The 22,222-nt window shown below is 54.1% G+C and overlaps 2 protein-coding genes across 6 annotated transcripts; both read right to left on the bottom strand.

The window, feature by feature from the left end:
• Positions 1 to 12: 12 nt before the first annotated feature.
• On the bottom strand, positions 13 to 10,498 carry TMC4 (transmembrane channel like 4). The gene is made up of 15 exons (XM_045847243.1): positions 10,368 to 10,498; positions 9,647 to 9,857; positions 8,287 to 8,432; positions 7,938 to 8,170; positions 7,694 to 7,815; positions 3,936 to 4,083; positions 2,860 to 3,027; positions 2,458 to 2,621; positions 2,083 to 2,209; positions 1,798 to 1,895; positions 1,330 to 1,510; positions 942 to 1,072; positions 687 to 842; positions 393 to 471; positions 13 to 291 (listed from the first exon to the last, which is right to left on the bottom strand). The coding sequence occupies exons 1-15, from the start codon at positions 10,444 to 10,446 to the stop codon at positions 223 to 225; spliced, it is 2,112 nt and encodes a 703-aa protein (XP_045703199.1). The 5' UTR covers positions 10,447 to 10,498; the 3' UTR covers positions 13 to 222.
• Positions 10,499 to 10,734: 236 nt separating this feature from the next.
• MBOAT7 (membrane bound O-acyltransferase domain containing 7) lies at positions 10,735 to 22,124 on the bottom strand. 5 transcript variants are annotated; one of them, XM_045847222.1, is made up of 8 exons: positions 21,993 to 22,124; positions 21,249 to 21,327; positions 21,017 to 21,146; positions 20,363 to 20,489; positions 18,461 to 18,620; positions 16,869 to 17,229; positions 14,445 to 14,621; positions 10,735 to 11,762 (listed from the first exon to the last, which is right to left on the bottom strand). In XM_045847222.1, the coding sequence occupies exons 2-8, from the start codon at positions 21,322 to 21,324 to the stop codon at positions 11,375 to 11,377; spliced, it is 1,419 nt and encodes a 472-aa protein (XP_045703178.1). In that variant the 5' UTR covers positions 21,325 to 21,327; positions 21,993 to 22,124; the 3' UTR covers positions 10,735 to 11,374. The 5 variants fall into 5 exon arrangements, with proteins under 5 accessions (XP_045703178.1, XP_045703176.1, XP_045703175.1 ...); XM_045847220.1 differs by having other exon boundaries at positions 21,983 to 22,114; XM_045847219.1 differs by having other exon boundaries at positions 21,973 to 22,110.
• Positions 22,125 to 22,222: the final 98 nt, after the last annotated feature.

Genomic DNA, 22,222 nt, shown 5'->3' with positions numbered 1-22,222 from the left:
AGAGCGCTCAGCTGACTCCGCTGTATTTATTGATTCAAGAATGAGATTCACTGAACAGCCAGAGGGTCCACGACCCTGGAAATTTCGAAATCCCAGGGCTGAAAGGAAGTGTAATCTTCTCCAGTTCTCCCATTTTACAGATGACGTGGCCGAGGCTTACAAAGAGTTTGCAGCAGATCTGGGTCTGGAAGTGTGACGTCACCCTGAGCCAGGCAAGGGAAGTCAAAGAGCCCCGTTGCCCGAGCTCAGTGCCACAGCACGCTGTGCCAGGAAGACTTTATTCTGCGCCTCCTGAGATAAAGGGTAGAGAGGCATGGAGGTGAAACAGACCTTTTCCCGTGTCCTTTTCCATATTCCCCAGGACTCCTTCCCAGGGACCCGGCCTGGCTCACCGTCTCTATCTGCTTTTTGAGCTCAGAGATGAGGCGTCCATATGAGTTAGCCAGGGCCAGGGTGTACACCATCAGGATGCTAAAGGGTGCAGGAAGGCTCTTAGAATATCTTCAATGTATGGGTTTTAGAAACCAGGGGTCTGGACCACCCTCCCTCCTTCAGACCCAGTAGTCCCCTTCTTTCTTCAGACCCAGAAGTTTAAGCCTCGGCCCCCCTCCTCTCTCGGACACAGGCAATGGAGCCCCCAGATCACACACATTCAAACTAAAGCCCAACCGTCTGGGCCCCCTCACCTGGAGATCAGCAGAAGAGGCACAGCAAAAGCTTGGGTCCCCAAAAAGAAGAGGAAGTTCTGGGTGCCCTGAGGGAGCCTGGAAATAGACTCAGGAATCTGGGCCCAGATGGATAACTGCCCCCGGAATGGACCACACATCTTAGAAGGTGGGATCCTGAAGTCAGAGACAGGCAAAGCTCAGGGATGGCCAAGAGTCAGGATCCTGGAGGAGGGCACAGTGAGGGACAGAGAAGCAGACGCCTCTCACACTTACAGGAAGATGCTGTAAAGCACGGGAACGGCAGAGATGGCCAGACCCAGGAGAAGGACCAGGGGAAAAAAGAAATTCGCCATGGAGGCTCGAAAGGTGCGGGAGGCTGGGGAGCAGGTGGAGAAGAGGACGACCTGGCAGGGGAAGAAGGGAATCTGAGACTCAAGCGTCTGAACCCTAATCTGCTTCTGTGTCCAGGAATCCTTGCCCTGGTCCCTCCTCACTCAGGATCCAGGAGTCCCCTGGAGTCAGGTCCCTTCTTCCCTCAGACTTAAAAGATGGGTGGCCTAGACCTCTCCTTCTCCTACATCCAGGGGTCAGTCCTTCTTCAGGACCCAGTCACATCCCTCAGCCCCTTCCTGCCCCAGACCCCAATACCTCCACCCCTCACCTTTTTCAAATAGAAGAGCAGCAGGAGTTTGACCGTGTTGAGCAGAGGCAGTAGAGGGCAGAAAAAGCTCCCCACCCAGGTCACTGTCTGCGCGTAGATGAGTCCCAGCACCTCATCGGGCACCTCGAATTCCTGGGTCCCCACACGACCCAGCACTCCGGGACAGTGACCACAGAGCAGCCTGAAGGGAGGGGTTGGGCAGAGTCATTCGCGTGCCAGCCAGGGTTTTCCCCCGCCTCCACTGTCCTGCCTACCAATCAAAAGTGAGCCTATCTGTGGGGCGGATCTGTCAAGCATCCTGGGGGCGTGTGTCCTGGGCGGGGCCAGCAGAAGTTACCTAACACGTGGAAGGGGCAAAGAAATGGAATAGAGGCAGGAGGACTACAAAGGCAAAGCGGGAGAAAACTGGACGGTGGGGCGGTGCCTGTTCCAAGAGGGCGGGGCCACAGCGAGGGGCGGGGCTCTCACTTCCGAGGGAACTGGATGAGCAGTGCGACAGCCACGCCAGTCAGCAGATCAAAAATCAGGAGTTTGTACATCTCTTGCCCCAGCCGAGTCTCCCAGCACTGGGGAAGGAAGAAAGGGCTGAGGATGACCTCAGGACTCGAGCACCCAGAGGCCCAAGCATCTGAGTCTCCAAATCACAAGCGTATGAGATACTTTCTGAGGAGCCTTCTACCCCTAGGTCCTCCTTCCTCCCAAACCAGGAGTCTGACCGAGGACCCAGTTGTCCGGAACCCATGTCCTCCTCACCGGGAGTTCTTTGTAATTGTAGCCACAGGCCTTGCACGCCGGAGCCTCTGCATTGCCCCCGCAAGTGATCTGACTCCAAAGAGACAAGAGCAGGACCAGCAGAGAGGCTAGGCGGAGAAATACGGTTCTGCAGGATTAAAGAAAAAAAGGGTATCAGCCTGGACTGAGTGCCAGGCCTGTCTTGTGCAGAACTTGCTCACAAATCTCCCCAATTCACAGATGAAGAAACTGAGGCTCAGTAACAGAGAGCCAGGATTGAATCCAGATTCACTGTACCTCATATTGTCTGGATTCCCATGTTTTCTCTGCTATCACCAACATCCTTCGAAACACCCCGCCCCACCATCACCCCAGCCCACCCCCCAAGGCTGGAACCTGAGCAGGATTAAAATGATCTGGCGGCTCCTGGTGTAGCCCTCCAGAGGGGCAATGAGCTTGAACACTGGCGGCAGCACCAAATTGACTCCGGAGATGAAGATGGACGGAAGGTAATCCACCCCAAGCTTTAGCAGTGGCATCTGCTGGAGAAGGGGCCACTCCTGGGAGGGAAGGTGGGCAAGAGAAGAGGCTCTGGGGTTCTGGTGGAGCCAGGCTGAGAGGTGGTCCCCCAGCCTATTCCTTCAGCACCCTAAAATCTGAGTTCCAAACATAACCCCGCCATCCCTCCTCTCTAACGACCCAGGAATCATAGAAGTCAGGCCCCCCCCCCCCCCCACCTCCACCCCCGCAACGTAGGTTCCGGATCCCCAGGCTCTCTACCCCCAGGCTCCTCCACACCTTCAGCTTCACAGTGGTGTTCGTAGCCCAGTAGACGCCGAAGAAGGCTGCCCCCAGGAACGCGAGCACCAGCAGGTTGAGCAGCGCCCGCACCAACCACACTCCGGCTTGCTGGCCCAGAGTCCGCACTGCAGCCCGGCGCCGCACCTCTGCCTCCTCCAGCTCTACCTAAGCCCAGCAGACACATCCGCCTGGGTGCCATTTCCCCAGGCCCAGCCGGTGGCCGGGAGCCCCAGCTCAACGACAAGTGATGTAGCAACCCCCCACCTTTTTTTTTTTAAAAAAGGGGGGATTCTATTTATTTAGGGAGGGGGAAGGGAAGGAGAAAGAGCGGGGGAGAAACATGAATGTGTGGTTGCCTTTCGCGTGCCCCTAGACTGGGAATTGAACCCGAGACCCTTTGGTTTGTGGTTCCATACTAAGGTCACTGAGCCACACCAGCCAGGGTGCAACACCTTAGGCATGATCTTGTTTTCTCTAATATTTTGTTTATTTACAAAGGAAGGGAGAAAGAGAGGGAGAGAAACATCAATGTGTGGTTGCCTCTTGTGCATCCCCAACTACGGGCCTGGCCTGCAACCCAGGCACATATCCTGACTGGGAATTGAACCAGTGACTCTTTGGTTCGCAAACCAATGCTCAATTCACTGAGCTACACCAGCCAGGCGAAGGACTTTCATAATCTTTGATCCCAGCCCCTCCAGGCCCCATCCCTCAGAGGCCCTGCCCATCATCCAAGCCACGCCCCCCCGAGTCCGCACCCAGTACTCACTCCTTGGTACACGTTCCAACTCTGCTTTATCAAACCCTTTCTGTCCACACCCTTCTCGGCTTTGAACCAAAGAGCACTAGGCCCCGCCTCTTTCCCAGTGGTAGCTTTCTCCTTTGACCTTAGGCATGACCTTCAGCCTCCCCCGCACCCTTCCACACTTGCATTCCTCAAGGCCTGCCACCTGAGGAGAAAGCTCCACCCAGCATCTCCCCTGCAGTCCCATCCAAGGTCTAGACCCCACCCCTTCTCTCAGCTCAGCCCTCTGAGTCCCTATCTGGTTGTAAACCCCGCCTCCTAAGCGCACCTGCAACTCATAGCGGATGAGGCGCTGTCGCAGCTGCACGTGGAAAATGCCGCAGAGGCCAAAGTCCCAGGCAGAGAACACCCGGTGGCTGTAGCTGGTCAGGACCCCAGACTCGGCCAGCAACGTCTGTTTCAGTCCGGACACGGAGCTAAGAGAGAGGAGACCCAGAAGACATGATGTGGCTGGCCAACCAGAGCAGCGAGGACAACAAGGAAAAATACACGCTAAGGCCTTGAGCATTTGGCAAGCTGCCATCTGGTGGAGAAAGAATCGAAGAGTCCTCTGAACCACACAGTCCGAGAGAGAAATTCCGAGACAGACCCAGAGGGGATCAGGCACCCAAGGGAGAGACAGAGACCTAGGGGATAGGGACTCGGCATGTGAAGGACAAAGACCCTAGGGAGACAGAGGTGTAGCCAGGGACTGAGACCCCAGAGGGTCAGAGGTTCAGAGAAAGGGATAAAACGACTCAATGAGAGGGAGGAAAAGGTCTAGAAAGAGGGGGTCAGAGACTCAGTGGGGGGGACAGACACCTGGAGAAGCAGGCTGGGGAGAAAGACAGACTCAGGAGTGGAATAGTGTAAACAGACTGTGGAGAGGGATGGGGCAAAGACCTGGGGGGAGGGACCGAAGACTAGAGAAAAGGAAAGAAACAGCACTGGGCAGAGAAACTGCACATCCACCTTCACCACCCCGGTGCAAGCCTCCACTGTCACTGGACTGGACAGACACAGAAGACTTCCACCTGGGCTCCCTCCTTCCACCTGTGCCCTCTCAGGATCCATTCTCCATCCTGAGCCAATGGAACCCTCTTTTCATGCAGATCAGATGGGATTCCCTATTTCTCCTTGTTCGTGAAATCTATGCTCTGTCATAACATAGCGAGGCAGGGCCCACCCGATTGGGACCCCACCTATGTCTCCCGGCTCAAATTCTCCTCCTCTTCCTCCTCCCAGCCTTTCATTTCCCAGATCACTCCAAACCTCTTGCCACCAGAGTGCCTTTTCACCCACAGTCTCCTCGGCCTGGAATGCCTGTGTCTCCCCTATTCACCTGACTGGCTGGCTCCTTCTCATCCTTCTGGTCTTCATCTACTCGTCACCTCCTCAGAGAGCCCTTTACTAACCACGCCATCTAACGAGGGTCCCCAGCCATGACTCTTTATTACAAGGGGCGGCAAACGGCAGCCCCACGACCAAATCTTGTTTTTCTAAATCGCGTTTTATCGGAACACAGCCACATGCACCCATTTGCATGCTGCAGACAGCTGCTTTTTCCCTGCAGCTGTGGACTTACGGTTGAGACAAAGACTGGGTGGCCCACAAAGATGAAGTTCTTTCCTACCTGGTCTTTATTTATTTTTTGTTTCAGAAAAGAAAAATTAACAGATCCCTCCTCTATCATACCATCCCATTTGTTTTCTATGTAGTATCGCTCCCAAGCTGAAATGGTGGATTTGCTGTTTATTTAACAGCCTGCCCCACAGTTTATCTCCCCTCCTAGACTGTGGGGGGAATGTAGTAGCTTAAAGGGGTCTTGAAGAGGCTTCCACAGGCTGGTCATGTTTAATTTCTTTTTTTTTTAAGATTTTATTTATTTATTTATTTTTAGAGAGGGGGAAGGGAGGGAGAAAGAGAGGGAGAGAAACATCAATGTGTGGTTGCCCCCTACTGGGGACCTTGCCCAAAACTCAGGCACGTGCCCTGACTGGGAATCGAACTGGTGACCTTTTGGTTCGCAGCCTACACTCAGTCCACTGAGCTACACCAGCCAGGCCATGGATTTTTTTTTAATACAGTTAACTGATATTTGCCTACATACTCGATGGGGAGAGGATAGTCTCTTCAGCAAATGGTGGTGGGAAAACTGGATAACCACGTGCAAAAGAATGAACTCACACCCCTATTACTCCACTCACCAAAATTAACTACAAATGGGTCACACATACTTAAACATAAGACCCGAAACTGGAAAACACCTAGAGATAAACATAGGAGGATAGGCTCCCTAACATTGGTCTTGATGATGATTTTATGGATATGACACCAAGAGCATAGGCCACAAAAGGAAAAATTAATAAGTGGGACTAAACTACACAGCTTTGGCACAGCAAAAGAAACCATTGACAAAATTCAAAGGCAACCTGTGGAATGAGAGAAAATATTTGCAAATCATATACCTGGGGAGACCTTACTATCCAAAACACATACAACTCAATAGCAAAAAAAGATAAAAATAGACATTTTCCCCCAAACATACAAATGGACAACAGGCACATGAAAAGGTGCCCAAGCAGGGAAATACAAATCAAAACCACACTGAGATATCACCTTCAGCTGTTAGAATGGTTATCAAGAAGACAAGAGATACGTGTTGATGAGGATGTGGAGAAAAGGGAATCCTTGTACACTCTCGGTGGGCCTGCAAATTGTAAAAGCCACTGTGGAGAACAGGATGGAGTTTCCTTAAAAAAAGTTAAAAACAGATCTACTGTATGATTTAGCAATCCCACTTCTGGGTATGCATCCAAATGAATTGAAATCACTGTCTCTGAGAAACATCTGCAGCGCCATGTTCATTGCCACATTATTTGTAAGAGCTAAGCCATGGAAACAACCTATTACCAGGGACCAGGGGTGTAGGGGCAAAATGGGGAAATGCTGGTCAGAGGGTGCAAAGTTGCAGTTATAAGGTGACTATGTCCTGGGGATCTAAAGTACAGCATGCTGCTACAGTTAAAAACACAGAGAGGAGACCTTAAATGTTCTCACCCCACATACACAAAAAGGGTAATTATGTAACGTGATGGAGGAATCCTATGTAAGTGTATCAAATCCCCCGTAAGGTAATCATATTTCAGTATGCAAGTGTATCGAATCAATGAGTTGTACACCTTCAACTTCTAACAATGTTACAATATCAGTGGCATCTTCTACAATATCAATTGCATCTCAAAACAGCTGGAAAAATTCAATGTTAAAAAAAAAGAAAGAAAGAAATCCAGCCCTGGCGGTAGCTCAGTTGGTTGGAGCATTGTCCTGATATGCTGAGGTATTGGGTGCTATCCCCAGTCAGGACACATGCAAGAATCAACCATTCTTTTCAACCATTCAAATGAATGTATAAATGAGTGCAACAACAACTTGATGTCTCCCTGAAATCAATACATTAAAAAGCTTTTGAAAAGAAAGAAATCCAAAATTTGTTACTTGTCACCATGCTGGTCCAAGCAACCCTCATCTCCCACCTGAGTTGTAGTTACAACCTTGCCCTCTAACACACCGTGTAATTGGCTCCTTTATGACTTACGGTGTGTCACCTGTCTCCTGGCTAAGATGTCAGGTTCACCAGTACATGATCTGTTGATTTTTTGTTTGCTTGTTCCATTGTCCCATCAGCCAACTTCCTGGAACAATGCCCAGCACACAGCCTCCACTCAGTAAATATTTGTTGTGTGCATGCATGCATGAATGAATGAATGCTATTTGTTTGCTATTTGGCTCTTCTCCCTTCCAGAAAAAAAAACTGTAATAGTTTGCTTCTTTGTTTATAGCATACCTACCCCACTAGCCACAGGTGGAGCTAACTTCCCATCGTTATCCCTGGCCCTAAGCAATTATGAAGCATTTGAAACACGGATTTCAGCTCAAACAGCGAGAAAAGGATTACAGAGCGAGACTCAAGACTCTTGGGGAGCGGGCTTCAACCACCATCGCGGCCCCAGGGTCGGAGGTCTGCGTGTGCGGGATGGAACTCACCGGCGCAGGATGAGCAGCAGGGAGAGGAGGCCGATGAGGAAGACGGAGCACAGGTAGGTGATGGCCAGGCGCTGGCGCGGCGGGTAGAACCCATAGAAGAGAGGGGACCATTCCAAATAGCCCTGGGGAGGGACGGGCGCAGCAGAGGTCACCGCGGGGCTGGTGGGTGGGGGGTCAGGACTTGGGGTGGGGGGCGGCTGGGAGAAGGTCCCCCTGACGTGGGGGGGAGGGGGCAGGTACTCACCTCTCCCGAGAGCAGGTTGAAGAGCTGGGAGGAGAAGGGAATCAGGCCCTCGGAGTGGGGATTATAGGAACCGCAGGGCGAGGAAGCGCCAGGGTCAGGAGGACCCCGGGGAGCCCCGCCCAGCCAGGTGGGCAGCAGCGTCATGCAGGCCTTCAGCACCGAGGCCAGCACGTTGAGAAGCAGCAAGAAGCGCAGCAGCGAAAAGTAGGACTCGGTGCCCGCGCCAAACTGACCTGCAGGGGGCGGCAGACAGGCCGTGGGTCCTTACTGAGTCCAGGCCCCCAGCCTCTCCTCCCTCGGACCCGGGAGTCCAGGCCCATCCGGAGACTACAGCCCCATGTCACCGCACCCCCGATCCTCTTCAGTGTCCACGCCCAGGGCTGCAAGGTGTGTAGGCCTTCTCGCATCTTCTCCTTGGACCTCCGAAGCAGCAGGGCCCACTTGGCCATCCCGGACCTCGAACCCTGAGCCATTTGGTCCCTGGCATGGCATTGCCTGGGAGGAAACAGAGCCAGAGATGTAAAACGAAAGGCCGAGCTGCCACAAATGGGAACCCCCCAGATGCAGCCCGATAGTGCACTGTGGTAGCCTCCTAACACGGATACTGTAGCGATAAAAAGAAAGGCGTGATGCTGATTAGGGGCAGCAGGCAGAACAGCACGACTGTGGGGTTCTATTTACACAGTACCAGAGCCGGCGCAGGGGAACCTGGCCCTTCGGGGATTCAGACCCAGGAGAGAGGGGAGCGACAGGGATGGGGCTCGCAGGGCGCTTCAGGGAGGCTGTGATGTTATCTCTCCCTGCAGGTGGGGTTCACCTGGGCTCTCACTATAGGGAAACTCTTTGAGTCTTTCCATCATTTTTCCATAGGCAAATAGCGTCATAAAGTAAGCAAGCAAGCAAACAAAAAGGAATGGAGAGAAAGGAAAGAAAGGTGTGAGGTTGTGAGCAACATTTCTCTGAGCCGCTCTAGCAAACTAAAGCCAAGGACGGAGTGCCAGAACCTCTGATCTAGAGTTGGCTGGTAAGAAGCTCAGGTGACAAATGGACTTGTGAGTGGTGTCCGAAGTGGGCACAGATTTGTGGGACTGAGCTCCCAACCTGTGGGATCTGATGCTGTCTCCAAGTAGATGGTGTCAGAAGTGACTTGAATTGTAGGATACCCAGCTGGCATCCGGGAATTGCCTGGGGCTGTACGGGGAAACCCCTCATACACGTTGGAATCGGTGTCAGAATTATAGAAAGCAACAAGGCTCAATTTCAAGGGCCACAGGAGCAGCCTCACGAGCCCCATTCTTGTTAGGGCCTCGAACCTGTGTCTAATGTTTTTCTGTTGTTATCCGGATAATAGAGGTCCAGCATTTGTACTTTCCCCCTGGCCTTGCAAAGTCTGGAGAGGGGGAGAGCAAAGAAAGGAGTAGAAGGTGACAGCCTTGGAGGAGACAGCCTTGGAGGACATAAAGCAGAGAGGGAAAACTGATACAGATTTCAGACACAGACAGAAATAGTAAGAGGCGGGCAGGGGCTTGGAGGAAGAGAGGAGACCAGTGAAGATGGGAACCTGGCAGAGAAAGAAGTGAGTCCCAAGCCCCAGAAACACAGGGTTCCTCGGAGTCAGAGAAGCAGGACACAGATGGACAAGAGAAAACACAGAGAAGCAGCTTGGAGAGAGGCAGAGACAGATGGTCCAAGTGGCAGGTGGGGCTCACTTGTGTGCCCGTCTGGCCTGCATGGGCCAGGGCAGTTCCCGGGAAGGGACAGGTTCTTGCAGCTCCTTCTGGGCAGCTTCTGCAAAGGCCTGGATGCTCCTCTCTCCATCCTCATCTTCTTCTAGTGCCCCCCAGGGCAGCACCCCAGGGCCTCGGTACCGAAGGGTAGCAGCGCTGGGGAGCTCATTCAGCACCGAGGACAGCGATGGGCCTGGAGAGGAGGGCAGAGGGCTGGGAGAACCCAGGAATCCAGGCCCCCAGACCCTATTCCTCAGACCCAGGAGTCCAGACCCCCAGCCCCTCCTCCCTCAGACCCAGGAGTCCAGGTCCCCAGCCCCTCCTCCCTCAGACCCAGGAGTCCAGGTCCCCAGCCCCTCCTCCCCCAGACCCAGGAGTCCAGACCCTCAGCCCCTCCTCCCTCAGACCCAGTGTGCACCCTCCTGGCCCCTCCTACCCTGGAATCTACTCTTCAGCTGCCTTTACCTTTTATACAGGAGTTTGGGATCATGCCCCTCCCACTCTTCAGACACCTTGAGTCCCAGCCCCTAGCCTTCTCCTCCCCAGGACCCTGGATTCCCAACCTCCAGTTCTTTTCTCCCCCAGAAACCCAGGAATCAAAACCCCTCCCCCTTCTGCCTTCTGGATCCAGGCGTCACCAGGCCTCCTTTCTCGACCTCCCTGGGGACTTTCACCAGCCTGAGGGATTCCGCCTGCTCCCCACCTGCCCGGGCCTCCCAGGTTGCTGGCCACCCTCTGGGGGAGCCCCAGGTCTCAGATTCCCACTCCAGGCTCTCTTCCATGGCCCCGGGAGCGGTTGCGTTTCCGTCTCTAGCAGCGGCCAGCTGGGAGGGCACTGCCTGAGGGAGGGGCGGGGCCTAGGGCAGGTCACACCTGGGCACCAGGTAGCAGAGAAAATAGCGTGCACTTCCCCATAATCTTTCAGGGAAGCTGCTCCCAAAGGCCTCCTGGGAACTGAAGTCTACAGGTGCCAGTGTGGATCTTGGGAACTGGGGCAGGACAAAGGACAGTGGATTTGGTGGCCTGATCCCCCCATGTCGGTATACCAGCCAGACACTTCCACATACAGGGTCTGTGTGCAACACTTTATTGGGTCAGAGTGGCACACTCGGATGCCATTAGGTCACAGGATGACAAGAGGGTTACAGGAGCACTGGGACCCTCAGGTGGCTCAGGTGGCAGCTGCAGGAATGGTGGTCTCCAGGCCAGCTCACCTGTGTCTCAGTTGCCCCTTTGTGAAATGGAAGGTTATACTCCCTTCCAGGCCTGACACACCGGTGTGATGACATAAAAATGGGACAAAGGCCACAAGAAAGAGGTTACCCACACCCTGGAGCTCCTCCCCCAACTGTGGAGCAGAGAAGGGGACTTCACCCATCTGTGCCTAGAGGTTGGGGGAGTCCAGAGTTCAGCTCTCTGAAAACCTGAAGCTTGGCAGGGACAAAGGCAGTCTCATCTAGACAGCGTCTGGATTTTGCAGGAGGGAAACACTTTCTGGAGCCGGCAAGTGCAGCAAGCAGGGAACCAGGGAGGGCGGTGGCCCTGGCCCGTGAGAGGCAGGTACTGAGTGGAGACAGGCATCCTCCCCAGGCCCCAGGCCCTGAGCCACGCGAAGGACCCTTTCTGGGAAAGCAGACAGCAGCCTGGTTCACAGAATCCCCAGGCAGAAGCTTGGCAACTGGCCCGACCGGCAGAGGGCGTGTTGGCAGCTTACTCCTCCCGGAGCTTTTCCGGGGCAAGGCTGGTGGCCTGGGACGCTGCCTTCCGCCTGCTGAGGCCACCCCCACCCAAAGCCAGCCCGAGGCCCAGGGCCACCAGGGCCAGGATGTGGATGCAGAAGTAGATGGAGGCCCAGTAGCGGAGGGTGTCGCCCATGGAGAGCAGCACGAAGCCCATGCACATGTAGTCATAGGCCCGCATCTTCAGGAACCAGTGTGCCCAGTCCCAGGCCTGCTGGCCACCTGGGCTCAGCCGCCAACGCAGCGCCGACTCCAGCCGGCCCTCGGCTGCCAGGCACAATGGGATGGTCAGGAAGCTCAGGTAGTAGCCAGGGTGGAGGCCGTGCCAGTAAGCGCTCAGCAGCATGGTCCAGGCGCTCCTGCAGGAGGGAGAGTGTCAGGACCTAGGAGTCCAGGCCCCCGGCCCCTCCTCCCTCAGATTTGGGTGTCTCTGCTCTTTTCAGGAACCCAGTTAACCCCCCCTCTCATTACTGTTGTTCCTCCCCACCTGGGCACCTGAGCCCCCACCCACTTCTTCTTTGGGGATCTGGGATCAAGATTCCTGATCCAGCCCTGGCTGGTGTGGCTCAGTGGATTGAGTGAGGGCCTGCAAACCAAAGGGTTGCAGTTTTGATTCCCAGTCAGGGCACATGCCTGAGTTGTGGGCCAGGTCCCCAGCAAGGGGCACATGAGAGGCAACCACACATTGATGTTTCTCTCCCTCCCTTCCCCTCTCTAAAAAATAAATACAAATCTTTTTTAAAAAACATACAATGTTTTTTTTTAAAGATTTTATTTATTTTTAGAGAGGGAAGAGAGGGAGATAGAGAGAGAGAAACATTAACGTGCGGTTGCTGGGGGTCATGGCCTGCAACCCAGGCATGTACCTGACTGGGAATCGAACCTGAGACACTTTGGTTCGCAGCCCGCGCTCAATCCACTGAGCTATGCCAGCCAGGGCCCGAAATAAAAATCTTAAAGAAAAAAAAAAAAGAAAGGAGGCCCTTTCTGGAGGCCAACTTATGTTCTGGTTGAGGATGTGCTGTGTAAAGGACTCTAAGGGTGGGCCTGTAAAAAGGGTGAGATTTCTCTCTGTCTTGGTGGCAAGTGACTTGTGATAGGCATGGTAATCTGGCTTAACGCATATTCAAGAACAGAACTGTCTTCTCTTTCCTGTTGATGGTGCAGAGAGAATTCTCTGGGTTGGCAGGATTTAAAGACACTTTCCCTGAGATGGGGGAGTGGGGAACAGGACAGGACTCATAGCCAGGCAAGTCAGATTTATCCTCCCCCGGATCTGCTTCCTACGCATCCTCCCCAGCTCCCTGTGCAGCAGACACTCTCCACACACCTATCTCAGCTCCTCCTTGATGTCTCCCTTCCGTTCTCTCTTGAAACTACCCAGTCTGCCTTTCACTTCTGCGCTCCTCACTGCTCCCGTTAAGGTTGCTGCCTTCCATCATGCCCAGCCCAGCAGCCCCACCTGCCTTTATTGCACTGAGCTCCTGGAAGCATCTGACAAAAATGATGCCTCCCGCTGCCTTAGAATGTTTGGTTTCCTCGTCTCTTCCTCCTCCAGGATAAACACTTTCCAGACTTCCCTCTAATCTCATGGCTGTATCTTTGCTTCTCCTTGTCCCTGGTCCACACCGGGCTTTCTCAGTCTCAGCATTACTGACATTTCAGACTGGCTGGTTCTTTGTTGTAGGACTGTCCTGTGAGCATCCTAGGATGCTGAGCAGCACCCCTGGCCTCCCCCCACCAGATGCCAGAAGCACCTCTGTTATGACAAAATATGTCCCCGCACATTGCCAAATGCGCCCTGGGGGGCAGTGCCACAGCCCCAGTCAAGAACCCCTGGTTTAAACACCACAGGGCCCCGAGCTTTAATATCACCTATTCCTGATGATGCTCAAATGTCCAGTTCTTCTACCAGTCTTTCTGTGAAACCGTCAGAATCACAGAACTAACAGCCCATCCAATAACCTCAGCTGGAAATCTAACAGTCACCTCAAAGTTAGACCAAGTCTTGCTTCCTTATCACACCCAGTCCCGAAACTTCCTCCTGCCCAGTCCTCTCCTTCTCAGGAATGGCCCTGCCCTGCCCTCAGTCACTTGTGCCCATCACCTGGGTGTCATGATTCACACCCTCTCTTTCTCATGCCCCACATCCAGTCCGTGTCACTCCCGAGCCCAGTTCTCAAATCCATCCACTTCCAGCCTCTGTTTCCTACTCCAGGACACCATCATCTCCCAACTCACTAGCCCCAAGGGCTTCAAATTTGTCCCCTGGCTTTACCTCCTGCTGCCTTCCTCCATGTCTACTACGTCCTGCACACAAGGCCAGAGTCGATCTTGAGATCATAAATCAGATCACACACCGAGCTAAGTCCACCTTCAGAACTCCCACCACCAAGGGCTTCATTATGACAAAGTGCCATCGGGTATCCTGACCTCATCTGGTGTCTCCAGGGAGGCTGAGAGACCCTCAGAAGATGACCTAATGTGTCTGAGTCTCACTGTCCTCATCTGTCAAATGGGAATAACAGTTCCTACTTCCCAAGGTAGTGAAGATAAGGGAGGGCACAAGGTCTCCTCCTCAAGAAACAGCAGAGGAGTGAAGAATGATAGAACCCAACATACAGCTAGCACTCACCTGCCAGGCCTCACGTTAAATACACGTCACTTTATCTCGCTCAATCCTCATATCAGCCTATGAAACAGGCAACAGTATTCCCCCCATGTGTCAGAGGAAACAGAACTCACTGTCCCAGGATTCTTAGTTAATTTCCAGAGCTGAGATTCCAGAAAGTCTGGCTATTGAGTCCACAGGACTCACTGTACTCCTTCTGTCCAGTAAGGCTGTCTTTACAAAGGTAGAAACTGAGGCCCAAAGACAGTGAAGAATTCCTAGGGTAATGCAATCAGCAGAAGCACAAGAGGTTTAAGAAACTACAACTCCCATGATGATCAGGGGTGGAGGCCCAGCCAGAGAAGCTGCAAGTGGCCCGGGGTGCTGCTGGGAGATGTAGCTCCATCTGGTCCAGGGCAGGCAGGCTCACCTGAGGACATAGGAGCTGGTGGGCGCACTCTTGTAGATGTACTGCGCCAGCCACCACTGCACCGTCATGTTCCAGTACCGCATGCCCTCCCGCACCCGCACGCAGAAGTCTGTGCGGTAACAGTCGATGTTGCGGATGGTCTCATAGTCGTATTCCAGGGCAGCTGCCTTCTCCAGACTGGGGGTGGAGGATGAGGGTAGGGGACAGACATGCAACTCAGCCAGGCCCCTTCCCGACACCAGCTACTGTCCCAGGCCCGACGCTAAGGAGGGGATCCTGGGCAGGTGACAGCCCTCTCTGGGTGTCAAGGTGGCTAGGGCAACAGGGGAGGGTAGCCCAGACAAGGAGCCCATTTTGGGGAGGATGGTGAAAAGGGGGAACAGACCTCATCAATAATTATTCTCTTGGAAATGAGGCCCTGTGAAAAAGCCCTGAAGGGCTACCCATTGCTAGGGTAGTGGTCCTTAGCAACCTGACCCTTCACTGATCTCCGATGCCAGGGAAAGGCCATTCCTTAGCAACCAAGCTCAGTGTATTTAGAGAAACCTCCAAGTGCAGTCCTTTTGGTGTTGTCGGACACTGTGGTTGCTAGGGAAGTAGCATCTTTAACAATGAGGTGGCCCATGGTTGCTAGGGAAATGTTCTAGGCCTGGATGGTCTCTGTTGCTAGGAGAAGGGTATTCCTTAGCAACAATGCCTGGAATGTCTAGAAAAGTTTGTGGAAAGGGCCTTTGGCTATTGGTCCACACGGTTGTTCAAGAAGTGTTATCCCCAGCAAAATAGTGGTTCCTGGGTCACTGGTGCTAACACCCCCATGGTGTGGGGGTCATCCTTGTCCCACCTGAGCCCCTAGTGACTTCTTTTTTTCTTTTACAAGATTTATTTATTTATGTATGTATTTTTAGAGAGAAGGGGAGGAGAGAGAGAAAAACATCAATGTGTGGTTGCCTCTCACACACCCCCTACTGGGGGCCTGGTGGGCAACCCAGGCATGTGTTCTGACTGGGAATAGAACCTACGACCATTTGGTTCACAGTCCCTCACTCAATCCACTGAGCTACCCAGCCCGGGCCCTGGTGGCTTCTGATAATGGGAGGGGAGCTATCCACTCGGAGTGGGGCTAGCAGGGTTAGAAAAGCCGTCAAGCCCTGGCTGGGGAGCTCAGTTGGTTAGAGCATCATCCCAGTATGCCAAGGTTGTGGGTTCAGTCCCCAGTCAGGGTACATACAAGATTCAGCCAGTGAATGCATAAATAAATGGAACAACAAATTGATGTTCTTCTCTCTCTCCCTCTCTCAAATCAATAAATAAAAAAAATAAAAACATTTTTTAAAAAGAAAAAAAGCCTTTGGCTTCCACCTGACATTTTCTGGAGGACACCCTCTCCAGTCCACGTGAGGGCAGTGGGAAAAAGTTCATGTTGGGGGGCCATCTCCACCGAAACGGAATGGCAGTTCATATGCATGAGGGGACGGCCCCACCCTATCAAGGAATATTTCATAATTTACATCGAGGAGGGGCTGCTCCCCCAGCCTTGGCTGAAGCTGACCATGGTTGCCAGGAACAGAGTCAGTCCATTCTCTGTTGCTAGGGGTACCGTTTCCCTAGCAACCTAGGAGCAACACTTCCTTAGCAACAAGAGAGCCCTTAGTTGATCACCAGTGCATCTTACCTGGCACTGAAGGAGCTAGAGGGGTGGCATTACTAGCAACAATGTCACTCCTTCATTACCAGGGGATCATCTTCCTCAGCAACACAAGAAGGCAACCTACAGTTGCTGGAATGGTGTCCCTTCTGCTAGAGGCCAGCACTGTCAGGGATGCCATTTCTTTAGAATCAGAGGGCACCTGCAAGTTATGCGATGACATCCCATGGGTGGGGAGCGCTGGCTCCTAGCAATAAAGGGGCAGTTTAGGGGTTGCCATTCCCATAGCAGCAAAGAGCATCCCTTTTGGCTGATAGGATTGGACCAAGGTTGCTAGGGAACCCACTTCCCTAGCAACCAGGGGTGCCCAGTTTCCTAATGAACCATTTCCCTAGCAACAAAAGAGCAAGCCATCACTGCCCAAGGGTAGCATCCTGAACAACCAGGAGCAACTGGGTTATTGGGGTGACACTTCCATGGCAACAGAGGGATGGCAAATGGTTGCTAGGATATCACCTTACCTTCTCCTACCAACAAAGAGCAATCCCTCATCCCAAAGGGTGGCAAGCGCTAGCAACAAGGGATTATCTATAGGGATTAGGAGTGCTGTTCCCCAGGACAGGAGAAGATGGGCTGTGGTGGCCCAGGGGTGACACTGCGCCAACAACAGGTGGTGGACCTGCCCCCGTGCTCCCCAATATCCTCCCTGCTAGGGGCAGGGCCAGCCCGTGGTGATGGGTCCTGCAGGGTCTTGGGTCACCTCCCTCCCGCGGCCTGACCTGCTGGGGGGTGGGCATTGGAGGGTGGGGCCGCCCCCGGCCCGGGCTTTGGCGGCCACGGGGTAGGCCCCGAAGCCGGCGGCAATGCAGCCGCACTCGGCTGCAATCCAGGCCACGTAGAAGCGCATGCGGAAGGCGAAGAACACGGGGATCATGTAGAAGAGGCGGGCGGGCAGCGGGCGGGCGTAGAACGCATCCTCGCGCACGGCCTCCAGCGGGAAGAGGTGCGAGGACAGCAGGAAGAGCAGCCCAAAGAGCGGGGCCGGCCAGGCGCGGCGCAGCAGGGGCCGCAGGCTGGGCACGGCGCCGGGGAAGGGCTGCTCCAGCCAGTCCAGGTACGTGCGGTAGCGGAAGAACGGGCCTGTGGCGGGAGGGGCAGGGGTAGCTGTCAGAGACTGGACCTGGCGGGGACCCGGGAAGGAGGCCCACAGTGAAAGGGACAAGGATGCAGAGGGGAGGACAAGGGATTCAGAGAGAAGAAAGGATGGACAGATAATTATAGAGAGGGACAGATGGACACACAGACCCATTCCCAGGAACTCTGGAGGACTCTGGGCTTTGTTCTCAGCGCTAGTAAACCCCAGTGAGGTGTTCCAGCAGGAAATGCCGAGTCCTGGTCACATTTCAGGAAACCCCTCGGCTGCTGAGCAGGGCGGGGACAGCAGAAGGACAGTGATGGAAAATGCAAGACTATTTCAGATAACACGATGGCCTGGCTTAGGGCCAGGGCAGTGGGGCATTAACAGAAGTGACAGGGCCCCTGGCTGGTGTGGCGCAGTGAACTGAGCACTGCCCTGTGAGCCAAAGGGTCGCGGGTAGGATTCCCAGTCAGGACACATGTCTGAGTTGTGGGCCAGGCCCCCAGTAGGGGGCGCATGAGAGGCAACCACACAGTGATGTTTCTCTCCCTCTCTTTCTCCCTCCCTTCCCCCTCTCTAATAATAATAATAATAATAATAATAATAATAATAATAATAATACAAAAAACAGAAGTGACAGGGGTAAGTAGCCTTACATGTCACAAAAGGCCACATGTGGTACGCTTCCATCCTAAAATGTTCACGATAAGCAAAACTACATGAATAGAAAGTTAACCAGTGGTTTCCAGGGACTGGGATTGCAAAGAGGTTTGGGGGATGACGGCTAAAGGGGGCAGTGTTTCCTTCTGGAGTGATGAAATTGTTCCACAACTACGTGGTGGGGATGGTTGCACGATTCCGTGAATATAGCAAAAACCAGTGAACTGGATGTGATTCTCCGTGGGAAAATATGTCAATTACAGCTGAATAAAGTCATAAAAAAGAAAGCCTTGTATAAGGTCAACATTCATGACAAATATTTTCTGATACTAAAATGCAGCCATAAGCTGTGTATATTTGTTCCCTGGGCAGCAAGTCTACATATTTTCTCCTTCATCTCCTATTTGCTCCCCAAAAGCTATAAGGATCACAGACTGGGAGCAATCCGTGTCTCCCCTGGAGAAGCCCTGGGTCCAGTGGGAGGGTCAGACAGAAGCTCACCCTCAGAGCAGCAGATGCCGGAATGGAAAGAAAGGGCAAGGAGAGGCAGACCTGCGGGGCAGGTGTACTCACCTGTCATGATTCCCACGTAGCAGTAGCTGTAGCTGAGTGTTTCCATCAGAGAGGGGACGTCGGGCAGCAGCCCTAGGCTGGGCCCCTTGCTGAAGCCTGAGGCCATTTCCTTCCTCTGGGCCAGGTGCAGCTCCTGTACCTCACTAGCCAGGCTGACCAGCTGAGAGGAAGGGGTGTGTGTGTGGCGGGCACAGGTCAGACCTGGCACCCCCTCATACCACCTCCCTTAAGCTACCCCTCTTGGGAGCCAAGGGACGCTGGGGTGCAGCTGGGAGCTGAGCTCTACTCCCCAGGGGGCATCTAGGGTTGTAGTATTGGCATTTTTGTGCCTCTATTGCTGGTAGGCTTTCCCCGGGGCTCACTCTTGGGCCCACCTGTCTTTCCTCTGTTCTCTCCTTCTCTCTGTAGCTTTAGATATCCCCAACCAACCTTGTGACTCCCAAACTGTACCCCCAGCCAGACCTCTCTCCTCCAAACCTATTCATCAAGTTGCCTCTTACCAATACTCGGATTGTCTACTGGGCATGTGCACAGTGGAACCTGGTATTACCCATTCCCTGAAACAGGTCTGCTTCTAGACTCTCCCTTTGGGCAGTGTGACCACCATCCATTCGCTCCCCAGATCTAGTCCTTTAGGTCTCTCTTTTGCTTTGCCCCCACTACCGGGCTGAATACACTCAGCCTGCCCCTCCAGGTCTGCTTTCTACCCTTCTCTGCACAGACCCAAGGCCGGCTCTGGATCAGGGAGGGGCTCTGTGCCTTCCTGCTTTCTCTTGTTTAGTCCACCAAGAGCCTCAGGTGGAGAGGGAGGAAGGAGGGACTGAGGGCTAGAGTTTTATTCCTTTTTAGGATCACTTTGGGTTGGCATGACTCCAGGTAAATCTTCTCAGGATGGGTGCCGGTACACATGTATGTCTTCTCCTTCCAGGCTCCCCTTCCTGTACCCCCTCTCATCCCCTGGCAACCCTTCCCGGCTGCTGGTCCAGGATTCCTGTGCTGTCCCTCCTGGCTCCTCCATGTCCTCCACCCTGTTGTAAATGATAACTCCTCAAGCTCTCCTAAATGCAGCATTTCCTGTTGGAACTCAGACTGCTGACCTACTGACAGGCCGAGCAAGCCGCCACCGTTTGCCAGCTGGGCTTTGATTAAGGAGCCCGACCTCATCCCATCTTGCCCTTTCTGCTGCAATCTCCTTGAAGCACCCAGAGTATTTTCAAATGTGCAAATTTGGTCACATGACAGCAACACACCAAAAATCTCTTCCAAGGGATCTTGGGCCCCCACAAGAAGAAATCCAAACTCCTCACGTTGGCCCACAAGGCCCTGTGTGGTGTGGCCCCTGCTGTTCCTCCTTCCTTCCTGGACCATCCATGTGGATGCCAGCCGCTCCCTTCAACATGCGCTGTCCCTGCACCTGAAAGGCCGTTCCTCCAACTCTTCTGGCTAAGCAACAACTGCCTGTCCTGAATTCCCATCCTGAAGAGACCTGGTTCGCTGCTCACCAACATGCCACTGGACCCTAGGGCATGGTGGGAACTCACCACTGGGGTGGGTCCTGGGAATCTCTTTTCACCCATCTTCCCAGGTGATTGAGAGCCAGACCTGGGTGTCCTGGTTTCATGTTCTTAGATAAGGGCCTTCTCCCCAAAGCTGGTCTTCCTCTTTTGCAAAATGGCTTGCCCCAAAGATGCAAGGAGGGCATGTTAGTGAGCGCTTAGCTCAGCATCTGGCATCTACACACGTGTTATTCGGAATACCTCTTTACCCCAGGGAAGAGCTGAGAGTTGGAAGTCCTGCCCTCGGATGTGCGGGAGATAAAATCCTGCCTCCCCTGTCCCCCAGGGAGGAGTAGGAAAAGTTGGGGGTTTAACTGGCACAGGGGAGGGTGGAGGGGAATCTGACCTTCAGCGTCAGCAGCAGCTGCACAGCATTGGTGAAGGGCGTGGGAGTGGGCAGACCCAGTAGGCTGAGTGCGCGGAAGAAGAGGAGGTAGGAGAAGGTCCAGGCTAGGGCCAGGGCGTGGCAGGAGCTGGGGCAGAGGAAGGAGGCCTTGGTGCTGAGCTCGGGCACTTGGCCTCCACCTCCCCAGATTCTAGTTACAAATCCTCCCCCACCTCCCCACCTTCAGAGACAGAAAATGGGGGCAGAATGAGTAAGACTGACACAGCAGTAGAAGAGGCATAGCCACATACAAGTATTTACAGTGAAAAGAATGAGAAGAAATTAAGAGAGCTTCAGGGTGAATGCTTTCTACTGGAAGGGGGAGAGAGGGAGGGAAGGAGAGGGAATACCAATGGTGATGGGGCCAGCAGACAGTAATGTCTTCCTTTCTCCTGAATCCATGAAATGGATGTAGAGGGCCCAGACAAACACACAGGGACAAGACCCAGAAGAAGGCAGCAGAGAAAACAAACAAACAAACAAACAAACAAATGACACAAAGCAACAAGAGATAAACAAGAGGTGTCCACAGAGTGAAACAGAAATGGAGAAAGACCCAAAGAGGAAACAGGTTGCTTCCTCTCCCCCTCCGTTCTCCCCACACCCCATCCTCACCAGGGCTGGGCCTGAATGAGGGCCCAGGTCCCAAGGATGGTGACCAGAGAATGCAAAGTGTGGGGGCCACAGGTGAACAGGGTGAGCCCCAGGCCCACAGCAGCTGCCCCCCATCTCTTGAGCCCAGGTCCTGCAGGGAGAAGAGACAGCATAAGCCTGGAACCTTCCAGGGGGTTCCCCCTACCCTGCTCCACCCCTCCTTACTTTCCAATGGGGAGGGAACCTGACTCACCAGCTTTCTTAAAGAGGAAGCCGATGGGGATGGAGATAAGAAGAACCATTAGATATGTCCATTCTTCGGGTGACATGGCCTGGGGGAGGGGCAGAGGTTCGTAATGAGAACCCAGGAATCCAGGACTCCCAGCCCCTCCCCCTTCGAGGATTCAGGAATCTGCTCCTTGGCCCCAGTTGTCGAGGATCGTGGAGTCCTACCTACCCTCATCTCCTTTCTGACAACATAAGAATCCGGACCTCTAGGCCCTTCCTCCTTCGAGGACAGAGGATTCCACCTCCAGGCCCCCACTTTTGAGAACCCAGACTTCTACCCCTCGTCTTCTCTGAGAATCCCGGAGGCCAGACCTCCACCCCCTCCTCCTTCGAGGATCCAGGAATCCCCTTCTGGTACCCCAGAGCCTCCCTCTTCGAGCATGAAGGTCTCCAGACCCACCCACACCCGTCTTCGAGAGGGCTCCGAGGAGCCCAGACCTCCAGCTTGCACCTGTTTTTGGAGCACCAGACCCCTCTTCTGCCTACAACCCGGAAAGCGGGACCCATGAGGGTCTTCTCAGGCCCTCTCCCCAGCCCACCTCCTACTTCGAGCACCCAGCGGGGTCAGGTCCGCCCCGCGAAGCCACAGGCGGTTACGCCACGCTGAGCTGGGCTGCCCTCCAGCGCCGCCTCCGCCCCCGTCACCCGTCGATCCACGGCGACCCATCCACATCTACCGGCTCCCCTACCTGGGCCCACCTGGGCCCACCTGGGCCCGACTCCGCGGTGCCCACTGGTCAGGAGATGGCCGAGCGGTCCCGGCCCCGCGGTCCAACCCGGGCCGGCCACGCCTCCTCGCCCAGCGCGTTCCCGCTTCTCTCTGGGGCGGCGGAGCTGCGCGATCCGGAGCCGGGTGCGCCAACCCCGTCAGGCTACGGGGTAGGCCGGGAAAGAGCTGGCACCGGGCGCCGGGAGCACGCGTCCGCGGCTAAACCTGGA

The sequence above is a fragment of the Phyllostomus hastatus genome, unplaced genomic scaffold (genome assembly GCF_019186645.2).
Source record: "Phyllostomus hastatus isolate PE091 unplaced genomic scaffold, TTU_PhHast_1.1 phas_contig_549, whole genome shotgun sequence".
In the NCBI taxonomy this organism is placed as follows: domain Eukaryota; kingdom Metazoa; phylum Chordata; class Mammalia; order Chiroptera; family Phyllostomidae; genus Phyllostomus; species Phyllostomus hastatus.
This window is presented reverse-complemented; position numbering and strand designations above follow the sequence as displayed.